At 40.8% G+C, this 17,800-nt stretch overlaps 1 protein-coding gene across 1 annotated transcript in view; it reads left to right on the top strand.

The window, feature by feature from the left end:
• col11a1a (collagen, type XI, alpha 1a) overlaps positions 1–17,212 on the top strand; it is a 92,930-nt gene extending 75,718 nt beyond the window's left edge. Inside the window, exons 48-67 of the mRNA XM_060869497.1 lie at positions 4–57; positions 505–558; positions 912–965; positions 1,791–1,898; positions 2,164–2,217; positions 2,367–2,420; positions 3,402–3,455; positions 7,248–7,301; positions 8,387–8,494; positions 9,610–9,663; positions 9,827–9,880; positions 10,219–10,326; positions 12,569–12,622; positions 12,706–12,741; positions 12,828–12,881; positions 12,981–13,221; positions 14,268–14,380; positions 14,769–14,837; positions 15,335–15,568; positions 16,402–17,212. Coding sequence (XP_060725480.1) covers positions 4–57; positions 505–558; positions 912–965; positions 1,791–1,898; positions 2,164–2,217; positions 2,367–2,420; positions 3,402–3,455; positions 7,248–7,301; positions 8,387–8,494; positions 9,610–9,663; positions 9,827–9,880; positions 10,219–10,326; positions 12,569–12,622; positions 12,706–12,741; positions 12,828–12,881; positions 12,981–13,221; positions 14,268–14,380; positions 14,769–14,837; positions 15,335–15,568; positions 16,402–16,548 — 1,758 coding nt within the window. The 3' untranslated portion in view covers positions 16,549–17,212. The remainder of the gene's footprint in view (positions 1–3; positions 58–504; positions 559–911; positions 966–1,790; positions 1,899–2,163; positions 2,218–2,366; positions 2,421–3,401; positions 3,456–7,247; positions 7,302–8,386; positions 8,495–9,609; positions 9,664–9,826; positions 9,881–10,218; positions 10,327–12,568; positions 12,623–12,705; positions 12,742–12,827; positions 12,882–12,980; positions 13,222–14,267; positions 14,381–14,768; positions 14,838–15,334; positions 15,569–16,401) is intronic.
• Positions 17,213–17,800: the final 588 nt, after the last annotated feature.

Here is a 17,800-nt window from a genome sequence, read left to right as displayed (position 1 = left end):
CAGGGTCCACCTGGTCCACCAGGTCCAAGAGGTCCTCTAGGTCCAGCTGGTGCTGATGTAAGTGCTCAGATGTTAGCTTAAACACTCACCTCTGGCATGTATATTTATTCTTATGCTATATGTGTCTACTTATGCTTTGTTTAGTGTTTAATGATCATCAGCCAATCAGCTTTAAGCATATGTTTTGCAGTGTTAGCTTTGAGCTAAAATCAGACAACATGAACAATTTGTCCATTTTTGGTACAATAGCTGTAGTCTACAAGACAACATGGCAACGATTAGCCACCAGGCTAACCTGCTATTTGCATGAAGTGCTTGGCCCCACACATCGCTGCTTACAGATACATTCACTATATTTTCTCTTAGATCTGTAGTTTGTGATGCATTTCACCTCATATTAACATGTAAACCAGCTTTTTAGATCGTAGGACGCTGTACACACCTCTATAGGAGCTGTGCACATGCTGTTATTAAAGTAAAGATCTCTCGAACGTTGTGTTTCAGGGTGCACAAGGACCACCCGGTGGTATTGGAGGCATGGGAGGAGTGGGAGAAAAGGTAAGTGACACTTCCTCTTCCTCTGTAAACACCACATCTAGCAGCACTTCTTTAGTTTGTAATGGTATGTACCAGGTCTTGTAGCAGTATCAGTATTTAATTGGGGCTGCTGAGAATATTCGGTGGTGAGACCACCAGGATGTTTCTCCAGCTGCGAGTGATCAGAATAGACTGATGATGACCGAGAGCTTCAGCTCACTTACAACATCAGAAATAAACTTCTTGACGTGCTGCCTGTGTTTTTCTGGACGTGCTGCTGTTGTGTTTAATTATGGTGCTTTTTTGACAAACTGTGACATAAATGTGCTTTTGGTTACCATGGTGAAGCTTTTAACCACTGAAATCTCTTACAGGGAGAACAAGGTGAAGCCGGTAATCCTGGACCCCCCGGAGAGCCTGGAACTGGAGTAAGTGGCCTGTGTGTGTGTGTGATTGTGTGTGTGTATGGGAATGTGTGGGGGTGTTTACATTTTTTAAACAAGACAAAAGAAAAAAATCCCTTTTTAAAGTGATGTGAGGTCGGTCCAGTCCTAATTCTGGTCTGTACTTCAGGTCTTTATGGTGTATTTCAGGCAAGATGTTTTATCTCAGGGGTGTGAGTTCGGACCACTTGTTTCTGATTCAGGGTGTACCACATGGTTTTATAGTGTACCTCAGGGATTTATAGTGTACCTCAGGGATTTATAGAGTACCTCAAGAATTTATAGAGTACCTCAGGGATTTATAGTGTACCTCAAGGATTTATAGAGTACCTCAGGGATTTATAGTGTACCTCAAGGATTTATAGAGTACCTCAGGGATTTATAGTGTACCTCAGGGATTTATGGTGTACCTCAGGGATTTATGGTGTACCTCAGGGATTTATAGAGTACCTCAGGGATTTATAGTGTACCTCAGGGATTTATAGAGTACCTCAGGGATTTATAGTGTACCTCAGGGATTTATAGTGTTCCTCAGGGATTTATGGTGTACCTCAGGGATTTATAGTGTACCTCAGGGTTTTATAGTGTACCTCAGGGATTTATGGTGTACCTCTGGGATTTACAGTATAGTGTACCTCAGGGACTTATGGTGTATCTCAGGGTTTGATGGCATATATCAGGGGTTTATGGTGTACTTTGATGATTTATGGACTACTTTAAAGGTATGTGCCTTCATAGCACAGGATCCACTTATGCTTCTGATATTTGGGGTATGTCAGGGTCCACTCATGTTTTTTATTTGATCTGCAGGGCCCCAAGGGTGAGAGAGGAGAAAAGGGTGAAGCAGGACCTTCTGGTGCTGCAGGACCTGCTGGACCTAAAGGACCACCTGGAGATGATGGCCCTAAGGGAAATCCTGTAAGTGTAGCTCAGGATATTTTAATAAATATGGTTATAGAATACTATTGTGATAATATCTGGGTTTTTACCCTCTCTATATATTTTAAATTAAGCTGAACAACTGCAAATTTCTGCTAATGTAATAATTATCCAAATTATTCTAAAAATAATTTTATTCTTCAAAGAGATTTATTTAAATGCATAAACTAACATATCCTAACTCATCATCTCATGACATTATTACTCACACGATTCATCCTGCTGAACTGATTTGTTGCTGTAGGGTCCTGTTGGCTTCCCTGGAGACCCTGGACCTCCTGGTGAGCCTGGTGTTGCTGTGAGTATTGAGTTCTATACATCTATACATATATTTTTTATTAATTAAGTAGCTTTGAATTAGTCTGAGCTTTGGGTTTAAAGGACATTTTTATGTTGTGAGATCACAAGTCAGTCCGTGTCTAATCCATCTTGTTTTCACCCTGCCAGGGAACTGATGGTATCCCGGGAGACAAGGGAGAAGATGGTGAAGCTGGTCAGAATGTAAGTTTCCCAATGAAGCATGAAAAGAATCGAATCCATTCATTCAAGATTCATTAGTAATCTAAATCGTCATTGTTACACTGAAAAACTAACGACTTTGGATGAAGGTGGAAGTGAAAGTGGGCGTCGCCTTGTAGAGAGTTTGGTTACTAGTACAAATCTGGAAGTGTGGTTCTGATGTGGTCCTGATGAGGTTATATATTAGAACTGTACATTTCGGATACTACATAAATGATTTCTTATTATATTCAATAAACAGAGCTTTTCCTGACTAAAATCACTTCCATATAATAATAAATGAAGTGAAATGGAAGGAAAAAGGAAGGAAATGACCAAATAGGAGAAAATCTGTCCTTCTAAATTGCGATCCTTCTTATCATTTATGAACGCCATTTAGATTCTTGGGTCTTGAGGAAAAGCTTTTTACTGTGCAGTGAGGAGAAGGTATTGGAGGCTGGGTTTTTAGCGATTGCCTTGTCGGCTCGTGCGTCGTGCCGCCAGCTTTAATGCAGCGCCCTACCTCCACCCTGCAGTCCTATTAAAGTTTAATGAGAAGAGATTTGTAGTGCTATGAAACCTCAGCACTGAACTATCCGAGCTCTCTTCTCTGATTAGAGCGTTATACGGCTCCATCACACAGCCGAGTGACTTTGTAAATTCCTTTCAGTTCTTCCTCACGATACACTTCCAATATAATATCGCGTAAACGTCAGCATCAATTGATTTTCAGATAATTAGTTGTGATTTTTTTTTTCAGATAGCTAACAGACTTTATTTCCTCTTTTATTTTTGAACGTTAAAAAGTTTTAAGTTCGTGTGTGTAGAATGAATCTGTTCTGATTTCGGTAAATGAACCTTAATGTTCGTAAAATGGTGAAAAATTAAAAACAATATTGAGGCTGAATATTTCTTTTTCATGTGGATAAATGGATTTGGACAAATATTTGTTGTTTAATTATCACCTGTTTCTCTGTGCGTTAGGGTCCTCCTGGTCCGTCTGGAGAGGCTGGACCACCCGGACCTCCTGGTAAAAGAGTAAGTAACATTTTTTTTTACTGTTTATAACTTCACCACAGGGGGTATGGTGGCTTAGTGGTTAGCACGTTCACCTCACACCTCCAGGGTTGGGGGTTCGATTCCCGCCTCCACCTTGTGTGTGTGGAGTTTGCATGTTCTCCCCGTGCCTCGGGGGTTTCCTCCGGGTACTCCGGTTTCCTCCCCCGGTCCAAAGACATGCATGGTAGGTTGATTGGCATCTCTGGAAAATTGTCCGTAGTGTGTGATTGTGTGAGTGAATGAGAGTGTGTGTGTGTGTGCCCTGTGATGGGTTGGCACTCCGTCCAGGGTGTATCCTGCCTTGATGCCCGATGACGCCTGAGATAGGCACAGGCTCCCCGTGACCCGAGGTAGTTCAGATAAGCGGTAGAAGATGAATGAGTGAGAACTTCACCACATTCCATTTGGCTTTAACTTTAGATGTGTGTTGAAATCTCACCTTTGTCCGCAATTCTTTCTTAAATGGCAGCAGAAACATGGCAGCTATTACGCACTGTATCATTTTTATTCTGATGGTGGACACTTAAAAAAAACGTTAAGACTTAAACCGGCGAGAGGAAATCGTATTTGACTTCGGCGGGACGGCTGAGAGCCGAGTCATCCTTCATTCGGAAAAATGATTCGCCTCTGGAAGACAACAAAAAGCTGATCGTTCATCATTTATGTGATAGAGATGGAGAGAAGCACCTGAGCTGGAGCTCAATTCCAAACTCCTCCTGGTCAGCTCCAGAGACGTCTCGGTATCGATCCACAGTGACAGTGATGAGAAAACAATAGCATAACCGTTTTAGGAAGCGGGCAGGGAGGAGACGAGGAGATTCGTCTCGTCAAACACAACGTTATGACTCGGAGGGGATTAACTCTCAGAAAATTGTGATTAGATTCATAAAATTCTGTCTGATACAGCAAATCATATTTCACAACAGGACTCCACATGGCTTTTATAAAATCAGCCCATGAATTATTAGTATCCCTTTCTGAAAACAGCATTTTCATCATTTTAATAGACAAACAAGGACACACTGTGTGATGGATAGGAAACAGCGCTCTCACAAAGCCCCCCTGGTGCTTTCTAATTTATCTTCCTGTCCTTATCTCCACACCCCTGCAGGAGCACTCAGGGTCAGGGCTCAGTGTCGGGGTGGTCGTGTAACGTGGGGGACAAAAAAGTGTGGAAAAGGAAAACAGGAAAACAGGAAAGTGACTCAGCGTACTGTTTAAGAGACCGGTGAGGAGTGAATCTCGGTCACGACTCAATGATTCCTTGAATAAACGATTAAGGAGTCAACCTTGGTCATGATTTGTTGAATAAATGAGTCAATGACTGAGATTCACTCCTCACTCATTTACACAGAGAACCATTCAGCCAAGACTGAGATTCACTCCTCAGTGAGGAGTCATGACTCATTTATTTTTTGAATAAATGACATGTTGAAATCTTGATTTTGATTAAATTATTATTATTATTTTTTTTGGAGTCAATCTCAGTCATGACTCAATGAATCCTTGAATAACTGAGTGAGGATTTCATTTTGTTCATGACTCTGTAGTTTGCTGGATAAATAAATAAATAAGGAGTGAATCTCGGTCATGACTCCATGATTCCTTAAATAAACGAGTGGGGAGTAAATCTCAGTCATCGCTCAATGATTAGCTGAATAAACGAGTGACGAGACACTGTTGGCCATAACGCAGTGATTTGTTGAATAAATGACTGCGGAGTCAATATCAGTCATGACTCAATGATTTGTTGATTAAACGGGTGAACAGTGAAACTCAGTCATGCCTCAATGATTCATGGAATAAATGAGTGAGGAGTCATTCTTGGTTATGACTCGGTGATTCACCGAATAGATGTCTGAGGAGTCAATCTCAGTCCAGACCAAATGAATCCTAAAATAAATGAGTGAGGACTGAATTTCGGTCATGACTCAGTGATTCACTGAATCACTGTCATGAATAAAATGACTGACTGAATCAAACATTGCTGATTTACGTTTATAACTAAAAACAGGTGCAAATTTATGACCATGAAGTCAGTTATTAATATATATGAAAATACTGTACAGAAATCCATACTAGATACAGTAGACTCTGATTCACTGATTTGTTCACTTTAGTGACTCAGTGTTGTTGTCCTTATTCACCCTCACCACGTCCTCGTTTTAACAAAGCGCTCTGCTCACGTTTGCATTATTCGGGCAGAAAAAAAGTCACTTCTTTTTTCAATATGCTCTTGGAAATGTGAGACTTTCATGATTTGGTCGCTAATGACTGAAGGATTAAAGTGAGGAAAAGAGGCTGTTTAATCAGCAGAGGTGTTTAATGTGCTTTCTCCATCCGCATCTATTATTCAGCCCTTTGAACGTAAACTTTCTGTTTAATCAGCCTTTTTATAAAAAATAGCTGAAAAATCTCTCTCTCTCTCTCTGTCTCTCTGTCCTTCTCTCTCTCTCTCTCTCTCTCTCTCTCTCTCTCTCTCTCTCTCTCTCTCTCTCTCTGTCTCTCTGTCCTTCTCTCTCTCTCTCTCTCTCTCTCTCTCTCTCTCTCTCTCTCTCTCTCTCTCTCTGTCTCTCTGTCCTTCTCTCTCTCTCTCTCTCTCTCTCTCTCTCTCTCTCTCTCTCTCTCTCTCTCTCTCTCTCTCTCTCTCTCTCTCTCTGTCTCTCTGTTCTTCTTTCTCTCTCTCTCTCTCTCTCTCTCTCTCTCTCTCTCTCTCTCTCTCTCTCTCTCTGTCTCTCTCTCTCTCTGTGTCACTCTCTGTCTTTCTCTCACTTTCTCTCTCTCTCTCTCTCTCTCTCTCTCTCTCTCTCTCTCTCACTTTCTCTCTCTCTCTCTCTCTCTCTCTCTCTCTCTCTCTCTCTCTCTCTCTCTCTCTCTCTCTCTCTCACTTTCTCTCTCTCTGTCTCTCTCTCTCTCTCTGTCTCTCTGTCCTTCTCTCTCTCTCTCTCTCTCTCTCTCTCTCTCTCTCTCTCTCTCTCTCTCTCTCTCTCTATCTCTCTCTCTGTCTGTCTGTCTGTCTTTCTCTGTCTGTCACCCTCTCTCTCTGTCTCTCTGTCCTTCTTTCTCTCTCTCTCTCTCTCTCTCTCTCTCTCTCTCTGTCTGTGTGTTGCTCTCTGTCTTTCTCTCTCTCTCTCTCTCTCTCTCTCTCTCTCTCTCTCACTCTCTCTCTCTCTCTCTCTCACTTTCTCTCTCTCTGTCTCTCTCACTCTCTCTCTCTCTCTCTCTCTCTCTCTCTCTCTCTCTCTCTCTCTCTCTCTCTCTCTCTCTCTCTCTCTCTCTCTCTCTCTCTCTCTCTCTCTCTCTCTCTCTCTCTCTCTCTCTCTCTCTCTCTCTTTCTGTCCCCCCATCTCTCTCTGTCTTTCTCTTTCTGTCTCCCCCTCTCTCTCTCTGTCCTTCTCTCTCTTTCTCTCTCTCTCACTCGTTCTCTCTCTCTCTATCACACACAGAACTCTGTTTTATTTATTCACATACGTATTAAAATAAAAGAATTCATTAGAGGTTATACTCTTCACTATCTGAAAAAGAGAGAAAACACATCATCGATCATATAAACTAACAATACGAATACTGCGTTTTTTTTTTCTGATGACGTGTTTTAGGATCAGATTCATTTTATCTTGCTTAGTTTTATCTTGACATTTCATTTTACTTCCGGAACTAAATCAGATATGTGAGTAGAGATTCATTTGCTGCCGTGTATCGTACCTGTATAAGACTGACTGTAACAAATACGCTTCCAAGCTCACTATCATCTTTTTTTCCGTTCTTCAGGGACCCCCGGGAGCGCCCGGAGCTGAGGGCAGGCAGGGCGAGAAGGGAGCCAAGGTAAGACTGGATCTCTCGACTGAAATCTGCAGCTTCCAGCCTTCGGTGTCTCAAACCATCAATGTTTACAGCATCTTATAGCAAATTAAACAGTTTTTCAGGGAAAATCAGGCTAAAATCAGTTTTAAATGAATTCAACAACCATAAAGATTTCTGCATTTCTAAACACTGTTGTTTAATATGCAGGTGTTAAAATATAATACGCTTCCCGGTGATGTTCTGCTTATTGTTCTGAAGCTACCTGCTGCACTACACACTCCGGCCCTTTTTACCACGCAGGTTAATTTTCATGCTGAGAGGTTTCAGAATCAGGAACAAGCGCTGATGAAACTCTGCATGCAGGCACCTCACGGCTAAACATCTAGAGAGAAAATAAAGACGTTAGCACAAGTTGAATTTTTTTCTTTTCAGTGTAATAAGAGGACAGAACGTGGTAGAGCTCATGACTCATACCTGAATCATCGCCCAATGGTGATTCGTCTCGAGGACGATAGGAGTGAAATGCATATTTCCTTATTCCGCATTAATGTGCTGAATAAATAAAAGCGGTAGCTGAATAATATCTGACACTATATCATATTATTTTTTGGTAGCTACCAGTTTTTTTTAGCTGGCAAAACAAAAGATTTTACTGGGCTTCACCCTGGAGCAGTATTTACGGTTGACCTGCTACTTTAGAAGTTACGGTAATTCACCAGTCGTGGTTGAATAACAAGCGTCTCTTTATTACATTATAACTGTAAAAGTAGCTTGGTGTAGAATGGGACGAAATAAACAGGTTACACCGCTAGGGGGCGCTAGTATGTTAGTATGTACACCGCTGGAGTCCTAATTTCATTCAATTTAATTCAAACAAAGTTAAATAAATATTAATGCTACGGTGACGCAGCTTAGCAACTTACATGGAGAACTGAGAATGTTTCTGTAATGTAACATGATGTTTTGTATGAATTCCGCTAACTGTTTCATGCTAATCCTTCTTAACGGGCCGAATAAGTGTTTCAGAGGCATTTGTTATTTTTTAAATGCTTTGAAAGAGTTTTCTAAGCATTTATTTTCATTCATTTCACCTCCGATGTGCACAGGGTGAGTCAGGGGCCGAGGGCCCACCCGGGAAAACCGGCCCCGTCGGACCCCAAGGCCCTTCTGGAAAGCCTGGTCCTGAGGGTCTGAGAGGAATCCCTGGTCCTGTGGTGAGTGTCGGATTAGCTAGTCACAGGCAACACACACACACAAACACACACACACACACACATACACATACACAAACACACATACAGTACACACATACACAAACACACATACAGTACACACATACACAAACACACACATACACAAACACACATACACAAACACACACATACACAAACACACATACAGTACACACATACACAAACACACATACACATAGACAAACACACACATACACAAACACATACACAAACACACACATACACAAACACACACATACACAAACACACATACAGTACACACATACACAAACACACATACACATAGACAAACACACACATACACAAACACATACACAAACACACACATACACAAACACACATACAGTACACACATACACAAACACACATACAGTACACACATACACAAACACACACATACACAAACACAAACACACATACACAAACACACACATACACAAACACACATACAGTACACACATACACAAACACACATACACATAGACAAACACACACATACACAAACACATACACAAACACACACATACACAAACACACATACAGTACACACATACACAAACACACATACACAAACACACACACACATACACAAACACATATACACACACATAGACAAACACACATACACAAACACACACACACATACACACACATGCACAAACACACACACACACACATACACACACATACACACACAAACATACACACACACACTCAGACACACAAACACAGACACACACAAACACAGACACACACAAACACAAATACACACACACACACACATACACACACACATACACACACAATATATGCACACACTCAGACACACACAGACACACACACACATACACACACATACACACACACTCCTGAGTTTTTCGAGCAGCATCATGAGTATGACCAATATCCTTTATATGAGCCTGCTGTGTGTTTTTTTTTTTCCTCCATTCTTTTTTTTCACACTTTTTCACGGACGATTAATCATCTTGCCATCCGCTCTGAATCGATAGCAAGCCGGAAGTGCAACAGCAGGCAATAATTCCTGATATAACAGAATGTATTTTTTCTTCATGCAGGGTGAACAAGGACTTCCTGGTGCACCCGGTCAAGACGGCCCACCAGGACCGATGGTGAGATCGGCCTTCTCTCATTTCTTTTCTATCTTTCTTCGGTCTCTTCCTGTTTAATCAGTCCTGCCCTTTTCCTTTTCTCTCCTATTCAGCTGAAGCATTCTCTCTTCCTTATTATTACTGTATGTGAGCTGATATATCAGTGTTGGCTTTCCAATTTTAGGGACCTCCTGGACTGCCTGGCCTGAAAGGTGACCCCGGGTCCAAGGGTGAGAAGGTAAGCGAGATCCAATTTTCCTTCCTGTCACCTTCACGTTAATGGAGGTTCCTCGGTTCTTCAACTGGTTTAACCTTCAGCTGTGAAATCTTCAATGCTTCAATCTTGCTCTAATTTATGTCACCACAAAATTGTGAATTTACCACAAAACTAAATTTACCACTAAAACTGTGACACTCATAAGTCTGCTACGTGCTAGCATAAACGTCATGCTAATGCTCACTGATCATTCTAATAATGCTGCTGAATTGGTTTCATATATTTTACTGAAATAGTTTCATTTGACAAATCTTTAATAACACTTCTGTGCGTGTGTGTGTGTGTGTGTGTGTGTGTAGGGTCACCCTGGTCTGATCGGGCTGATTGGTCCTCCTGGTGAACAAGGAGAGAAGGGAGACCGTGGATTACCTGGACCACAGGGTACAGCTGGTTCTAAGGGTGATTCTGTAAGTGACTCTCTCTCTCTCTCTCTCTCTCTCTCTCTCTTGCAACTTGATGGACCTGGAATTTGAACTCATGACCTTCCGAACAGTAGTCTAATTCCTTAACCACTAGGCTACCACTTCACCTCCACTATACACAAAATAATATTCAATTTACTGTAACCCAAAATCAGCCAGACAAGAAAAGATAAATGTATAAATGGATAGATGGATAGATGGATGGAGGAACAGGTGAATAGCTAGTTGATCTATATACAGCTGGATGGTCTTTTAATAGATGGTTGTGTGGATGGAATGGATGGATGCATAATGAATGGATAAATGATGGATAGAGTAACAGACAGACAATGTATGGAGGGATAGAAAGATGGGTAGATACATAGTTGGAGGATTAGTAAATGGCTGAATGGATGGAAAAACAAATTATATATAGAGGGATAAAAATGGGTTGATGAATATTGTAAGGTTGGATGTCTGTAGATGAATGGACAGATAATAGATGGATGGAGAGATGATGAATAGATAAATAAGTAGCTAGCTGATCAATGGATTCCCTGATGTGTACAAGGATAAAAGGGTAGATTGCATGAAGATAGATAGATAGATAGATAGATAGATAGATAGATAGATAGATAGATAGATAGATAGATAGATAGATAGATAGATAGATAGATAGATAGAAAAGTAGTCAGATCAATACTGTATAGGATGAATGGATGGTTAAAGGGGCACATGCTCGATGGATGGATGGATGGATGGATGGATGGATGGATGGACAGACAAATAGATAAATAAGTACACAATCCATGGAAGTCCATATAAATTGTTGGATAAAAAAGGTGAATCTTTGGTGGGTTGATGGACAGACAAACACATAGATTGATAGCTAGATGATTTATAAATGAATGGATAGATGAATAGATCAGTTAACTGATTTATGGATAAATCACTAGGTCAGGGGTCGGGGACCCGCGGCTCCGGAGACGCAAGTGGCTCATTCATCCCTCTGCTGCGGCTCCCTGTAGATTTGGAAAATAAATATTTAATTTAAATTTATTTTATTTTAGTTAGTTTTTTTTTAAATGTAATTCTAAATTCTAAGATTATGCTCTTGTAACATTAAAATAAACCGTGTTTAATTTTTTTGTCGCTCAAAATATGCGTCATAACTGCAGACTTGTGAAATCCGACACAGAAGCAGACGCATTTTTGGTTTGCTGCAGCGGGCAAGTTAAAATTTTGACGTCATGCAGGCTGTCAAGTGTCACGCATTGAGAGTGACAGTCACATATTTGGGTCTTTTTTCACGTTCTTTCTCATGCAGAAAAACCTTTTGACTATTTATCATATATTTAATAAGCCGCAGCGCCCAAAACGTATCAGTCCGCACCGCTGTCTCTATGGAAACGGGCAGGAATCAAGCGCGTCTCAGTTCTTAGTCGAGCCTGACACTTAATAGCCAATCAAAACAAGAGGCTACACAACAGCCAATCAGAAAATAGCACTATCTGGGAAAGATTTAACACAACAACCAATGAAAAAAATTGCGGTTGCGGGGGGGCGTTAGAGATGTCACGCTTGCCTGTCTTCAAAACCTGAGAGCCCTGGTCATGAATACGAAGAGGACTTAATTAGACATCGAACATTTTATTTGAAAGTAACCTTCAACTCGGCGTCTTTTTTGTTAAGGTTAGTTCAAACTGTTCAAAATATTTTTGTTTGCTTGCAGAAATAAAATTGTTTACTCGGTAGCAGGTCATTGATGTCATAAATGCAACACACTACAGTTTTTTCTACACTTTCCATAAAGGTAAAAAACGACATATGCGGCTGTTCTCTTCATCTTAGATGTCAAAGGGGTTTTGTGGCTCCCTGTGTTTTTTGTTTCTGGGGAAACGGGTCCAAATGGATCTGTGAGTGTTTAAGGTTACCGACCCCTGAGCTAGACGGACACAACTTATGGATAAATAGCTAAACTTCTAAATAGACTGATGTATAATAGAGTAATGTATAGATGGATATCTAGGTGATCTATGAATGGATGCATAGGTGTCATACATATAGATCAACAGATAACAGATGGATAAATTGATGCACAGGTAAATGAATAGCTAGACAATGATGGATGGATAGATGGATGGATGGATGGATGGATGGATGAATTAGCTAATGAATGATGAAGTAGCAAGTAGACACTCTGGATCGTTTGCTACTATTAACATTACTCGATCTCTATGTTCTTTAGGGAATCTCAGGTGCTGCTGGTCCCCTGGGTCCTCCTGGTCCTCCTGGACTTCCCGTGAGTCCCTCGTTCATGTCTCACTTTACACTTGTGTAATTTTCTTTATGGAAATTCTCTCATACTTTTTTCTTGCTCGTCAGGGACCTCAAGGTCCGAAGGGATCAAAGGGTTCAACTGTAAGTAGAGTTTTTTTTTCTTTAAATTTCTTTTATAAATATTTTAAACCCTGATCTGATTTTAACTGGTCTGCTGTCTTGATCAGGGTCCTGCTGGTCAAAAGGGAGACACCGGAGTGGTCGGACCTCCCGGTCCTCCTGTGCGTATCTAACCTTTATTTCTTTAGCATTATGTTTTAGCTCAGAAAAGAGAAAAAACATATAAAAGGGATTGATATGAACTTGTTCTGAAACTGCAGGGTCCTCCTGGTGAGATCATCCAGCCGCTGCCGATCCGGTCACCTAAAAAGACACGGCGCTCCAGCGATATGCAGGCTGACGAGGCTGGGCTGGACTATGGCGAGGGCATGGAGGACATCTTCAGCTCACTCAATAACCTCAAACAGGACATTGAGAGGTTGAAGTACCCCATGGGCACACAGAACAACCCGGCCAGGACCTGCAAAGACCTGCAGCTGTCTCACCCCGAATTCTCTGATGGTGAGCCAACAGCAAGACCTCGGTTCAGGACAAGACATGAAGGAGAACTAATCTGAATATCATACAAGAGCTAATTCAGTTCAGTTCAGTACTATAAATAATGCCTAGTACTTGGACTCATTATAGACACTGGACAGGGGTGTGTCCTAAACCTCAGTGACCCAGAGAAGATTGTTTACCAGAATTCATTCATTTATTCAGCTTGATGTTTTATTTCATCCTCCAACCAGGACCTCAACCATCATCATCACCTCGTCTTTACACTGGGAACTTATTAAGTAGTGTACAAGAGCACAGTAGTGTTGTAGACTACAGACAGAGCTGAAATACGCTTCATCACTCACAGTGTGGGATTCAGACACAAGAGTCCATGTATGTGTACTGGGGAAGAAAGAAAGAAAGAAAGAAAGAAAGAAAGAAAGAAAGAAAGAAAGAAAGAAAGAAAGAAAGGATATTGTCTTTCACACACATTAGGATTTTATTCAGAAGTCATTTCTTATATCATGTGACATATTTAAGACTTATTATCTATAATAAGATGTACAGTATCATCATGTACACAGCTTAATAATAGTAGACCTAATAATAATAATATTAATAATAATAATAATAATAATAATAATAATAATAATAATAATAATAATAATATTAACAATAAAAACAATAATATAATTGCAATAATTTACCTAAAAGATTTAAAAAATGTTAGTGAATAAAAATAACTTTTTTTATATATGTTTTTTTTATTAATTGCTTTATTAAACATGGCATGTTTTCTTTACCATCATATACCACGTGGTCCATCGTTTTTATTTTGTATATATTTTAAATACATACAAAATAAAAACGATGGAACCTTCCACATTACAAAAGCTTTTTCCTTCTTAATATGTGAATGTTATTTAAATAGAGAAAAGTATTGAGCTAGTGTGTAAGTAAAAGCTCTCTCTAACATTTCTCTAATGAACGAACATGACACCAGACACAGAGGAGATATGAAGCGTATTAAAGCTCAGTGTCATGTTGCTTTGGTCTGTTCTCCTCAGGTGAATACTTCATCGATCCTAATCAGGGATGTTCTGGAGATTCCTTCAAAGTTTACTGCAACTTCACAGCAGGAGGCGAGACCTGCATCTACCCCGAGAAGAAGTCCAGTGGAGTGAGTGGCTGTAACTGTAACCATATCGCTGGGTTTGGGTCACATGACCATGTGATAGTAATAATCTAGAACATTTTTATACTTTATACCTATATCTTAATAATAATAATAATAATAATAATAATAATAATAATAATAATAATAATAATAATAATCCCAATCCAGTGTGGAAGTAGTGAGGTGTCATCATTAATAAATATTTATTTTAATCAGAGCTCTAATCCACTCCACTGTTTGGAGCGATTATAAAAAAGCTAAAATGATATTTGCATATTTACAGATTTGCATATTTACATATGTATATATTCCTACAAAATGTCTCCAGAGGATCTGTGTGTGTTTTTCTTGTGTTTTTTTATTCATTCTGTCTTTCTCCTCACTCCTGAAGGTCCACATGTCCTCCTGGCCCAAAGAGACACCCGGCTCTTGGTACAGTTCATTCAAGCACGGCCATCTCGTAAGTGCACTCGTCCCCCTTTTCTGTCGTTTCTTTTCTTGTTTCTATTTCCTCTGAGCTAAAAGGTTTCTAAACGACCCGAGCGAACTCTTCACTGGCTTCATCTGCTGCATATATACACAGTAATAGAGGATTTGCTTTTGAAATGCTTTTTAAGATGCACTGACCCAAGTTCTTGAGCACAAAAGGCCTGCTCGGTCCACACACACACACATTCACATACACGCACACACACACACACACACACACACACACACACACACACACACACCCTACTCATATTTAATGCGTTCTGCATGAAGATGGAGGGATGGCAGTAAAAGAAAAAACATCTGCCTTGTTATGTATTTCCTTCTATTCAAGTATTTAGCCTGAAAGTAAAAGTGTGTGTGTGTGTGTGTGTGTGATTTAAAGAAAGAGTTTGCTAATTATGTTACTCAGGCACTAATCCCTCCGCTGTTGCTGTTTTTCCCTTTCCCTTGTCCGACCATCACCAGCTGTCGTACGTGGACGCCGAGGGCAACTCCATAAACTCTGTACAGATGACGTTCCTCAGACTACTGACGGCCTCGGTGAGGCAAAACTTCACCTACATCTGCCACCAGTCCGTAGGCTGGTACGACGCAGCGGCCGACAGCTACGACAGAGCCCTGCGCTTCCTCGGCTCCAACGACGAGGAGATGTCCTACGACAACAACCCCTACATGAAGGCCTTATCAGACTCCTGCTCGGTATGAGACTCCTCCCACACACCGCCTTCACACACACTCTTTATAACCACAGATGATGGTCAGATGATGTTCTCTGACAGCTGACAGCTGCTCAGGTTTATTGAGAAGGTTTTTTGGAGACAGCCTCAGGACAGAGGAGGTAAATAACACAAAACAGATGTAACTATGAACGGATAAAAATACGTCTGAAATCGATGACATTTTATAAAGACGTTAAAGTTTATTAGCAAATTGCTGTTTAATAAAGGAATAAAGCAGCTGTGGACATGCTGGTCAAGGAAAATAACGTATGTCAGGGTTGTAACAGTGACTCAGGTACATGACATTTTCCTGATTAGTTTACTGTAACAGGGTTACGGTGGCTTAGTGGTTAGCACGTTCTCCTCACACCTCCAGGGTCGGGGTTCGATTCCCACCTCCACCTTGTGTGTGTGGAGTTTGCATGTTCTCCCCGTGCCTCGGGGGTTTCCTCCGGGTACTCCGGTTTCCTCCCCCGGTCCAAAGACATGCATGGTAGGTTGATTGGCATCTCTGGAAAATTGTCCGTAGTGTGTGATTGTGTGAGTGAATGAGAGTGTGTGTGTGCCCTGTGATGGGTTGGCACTCCGTCCAGGGTGTATCCTGCCTTGATGCCCGATGACGCCTGAGATAGGCACAGGCTCCCAGTGACCCGAGGTAGTTCGGATAAGCGGTAGAAGATGAATGAATGAATGAATGAGTTTACTGTAACAGCATAACACACAGCAACATACTGACGCAGTAACAGCATGCGGAAAGATATGAAAGTGTCGATGCTGATATAATTTGCACAATTTTGTCTGTTTGTTCTGCAGTTGAGGAAAGGTCACGGAAAAACCGTCCTAGAGATCGACACGCCCAAAATCGAGCAGCTTCCGATCGCCGACGTCATGCTGAACGACTTCGGGGATCCCAATCAGAAATTCGGATTCGAAGTCGGTCCGGCTTGCTTCCTTGGCTAAAATCTAAACCGAGAACGACATCATGCTGACAAAAAAAACTTGACAGGGAAGGACTTTTGTTTTGTTTTATCTTTTTAAATTTGTACCGTCGAATCACCCGGCCTCCGTTCAAGCCACATGCAAGTTTTGAATGATAGTCAGGATATAAAGGGAAGTGTTTTTGCTGAGTATATCGTAAATCATGCCACCCTCTGTCTGGAGAGTGTGAAAAACAAAAAAAACTGTTATGGAGGGGCAAAAACAGGAGAAGGACACGGAGGAGTGGCAGAACGGAGAGCTGCGAGACAAACAAGGGGAGAGAGAGAACGAGGGAGCGACGGACCTCCCCGACGGAGACGGATCGGTGCTGTGCAACACAAATGACATACAGAAACGTCAACTATGGTGCTTGAGTAAAATAATCTAAAAAAAAAAAAACGAGTAATAATAATAATTAAATAAGAGGTGCTAAGAGAAAGAAGGTGTATTTTGATGAAACTGTAATTATCGTTTTGTACATTACTTTTCTTTTCCAATTCCAGTTCAAAACTTGCATGTGTATCGGCATCTGGCTCTCGAGTTGACATCTATAAATTAAAGAGTAAATAAAAACAATAAATAATATTTTTTGGTGATAAATACTGTGTACCTAATATTAACCAAATAAAAGCGAGCATTGAAACGATCCCTCATTCCTAACGCTAACGTATGTCCTTTGTATATATTGACCACCCAAAACACCTGGCCGGAGCGGAGACACGCCAGCACACGCGACGTCGCTCACGTTGCCTCCGGTGCTTGTTCCTCTAAGCAGTCGCGGCTTTCATCCACCTTCTATTTAATTTTATTCACTTTTCAGTGTTTTTTTTTTTTTGTTTCCCAGTTTGTTCATTCAGTCGTATACCTCAACCCTTCTTAATATCCGTAGCGAAGTGAGGCCAGCGTGCCCTGTATATACCTTGGTTACACATTTAATTTTATATATTTTGGGTGGGGATTTTTTTGAGGATAAAAAAAGTAAGAAATTGAAAAGACAAAACATATCTGATAATCTGTTCCTCTTCTGTCCCAACATTTTTTTCTCTGTGAATGAAATGAGACGCTCTCTTTTTTTTTCAGTGTCCCCTATTTTTTTTTGTAACTAAATTGAGAAAATGTTTAAATTGTGTTCTTTATGGTTCATCTGAATATTAAAAACTGGATTCCAAACCAACCGTGAACCCGGTGTGTGCTCTCAAGTCATTTATTTCACAAACATAAAGTCTCAGGGGAG

The sequence above is a fragment of the Tachysurus vachellii genome, chromosome 5 (assembly GCF_030014155.1).
Source record: "Tachysurus vachellii isolate PV-2020 chromosome 5, HZAU_Pvac_v1, whole genome shotgun sequence".
Lineage (NCBI taxonomy): Eukaryota > Metazoa > Chordata > Actinopteri > Siluriformes > Bagridae > Tachysurus > Tachysurus vachellii.
Note: the sequence above shows the minus strand (reverse complement) of the source record. Positions and strands in the feature narration are given on the sequence as shown.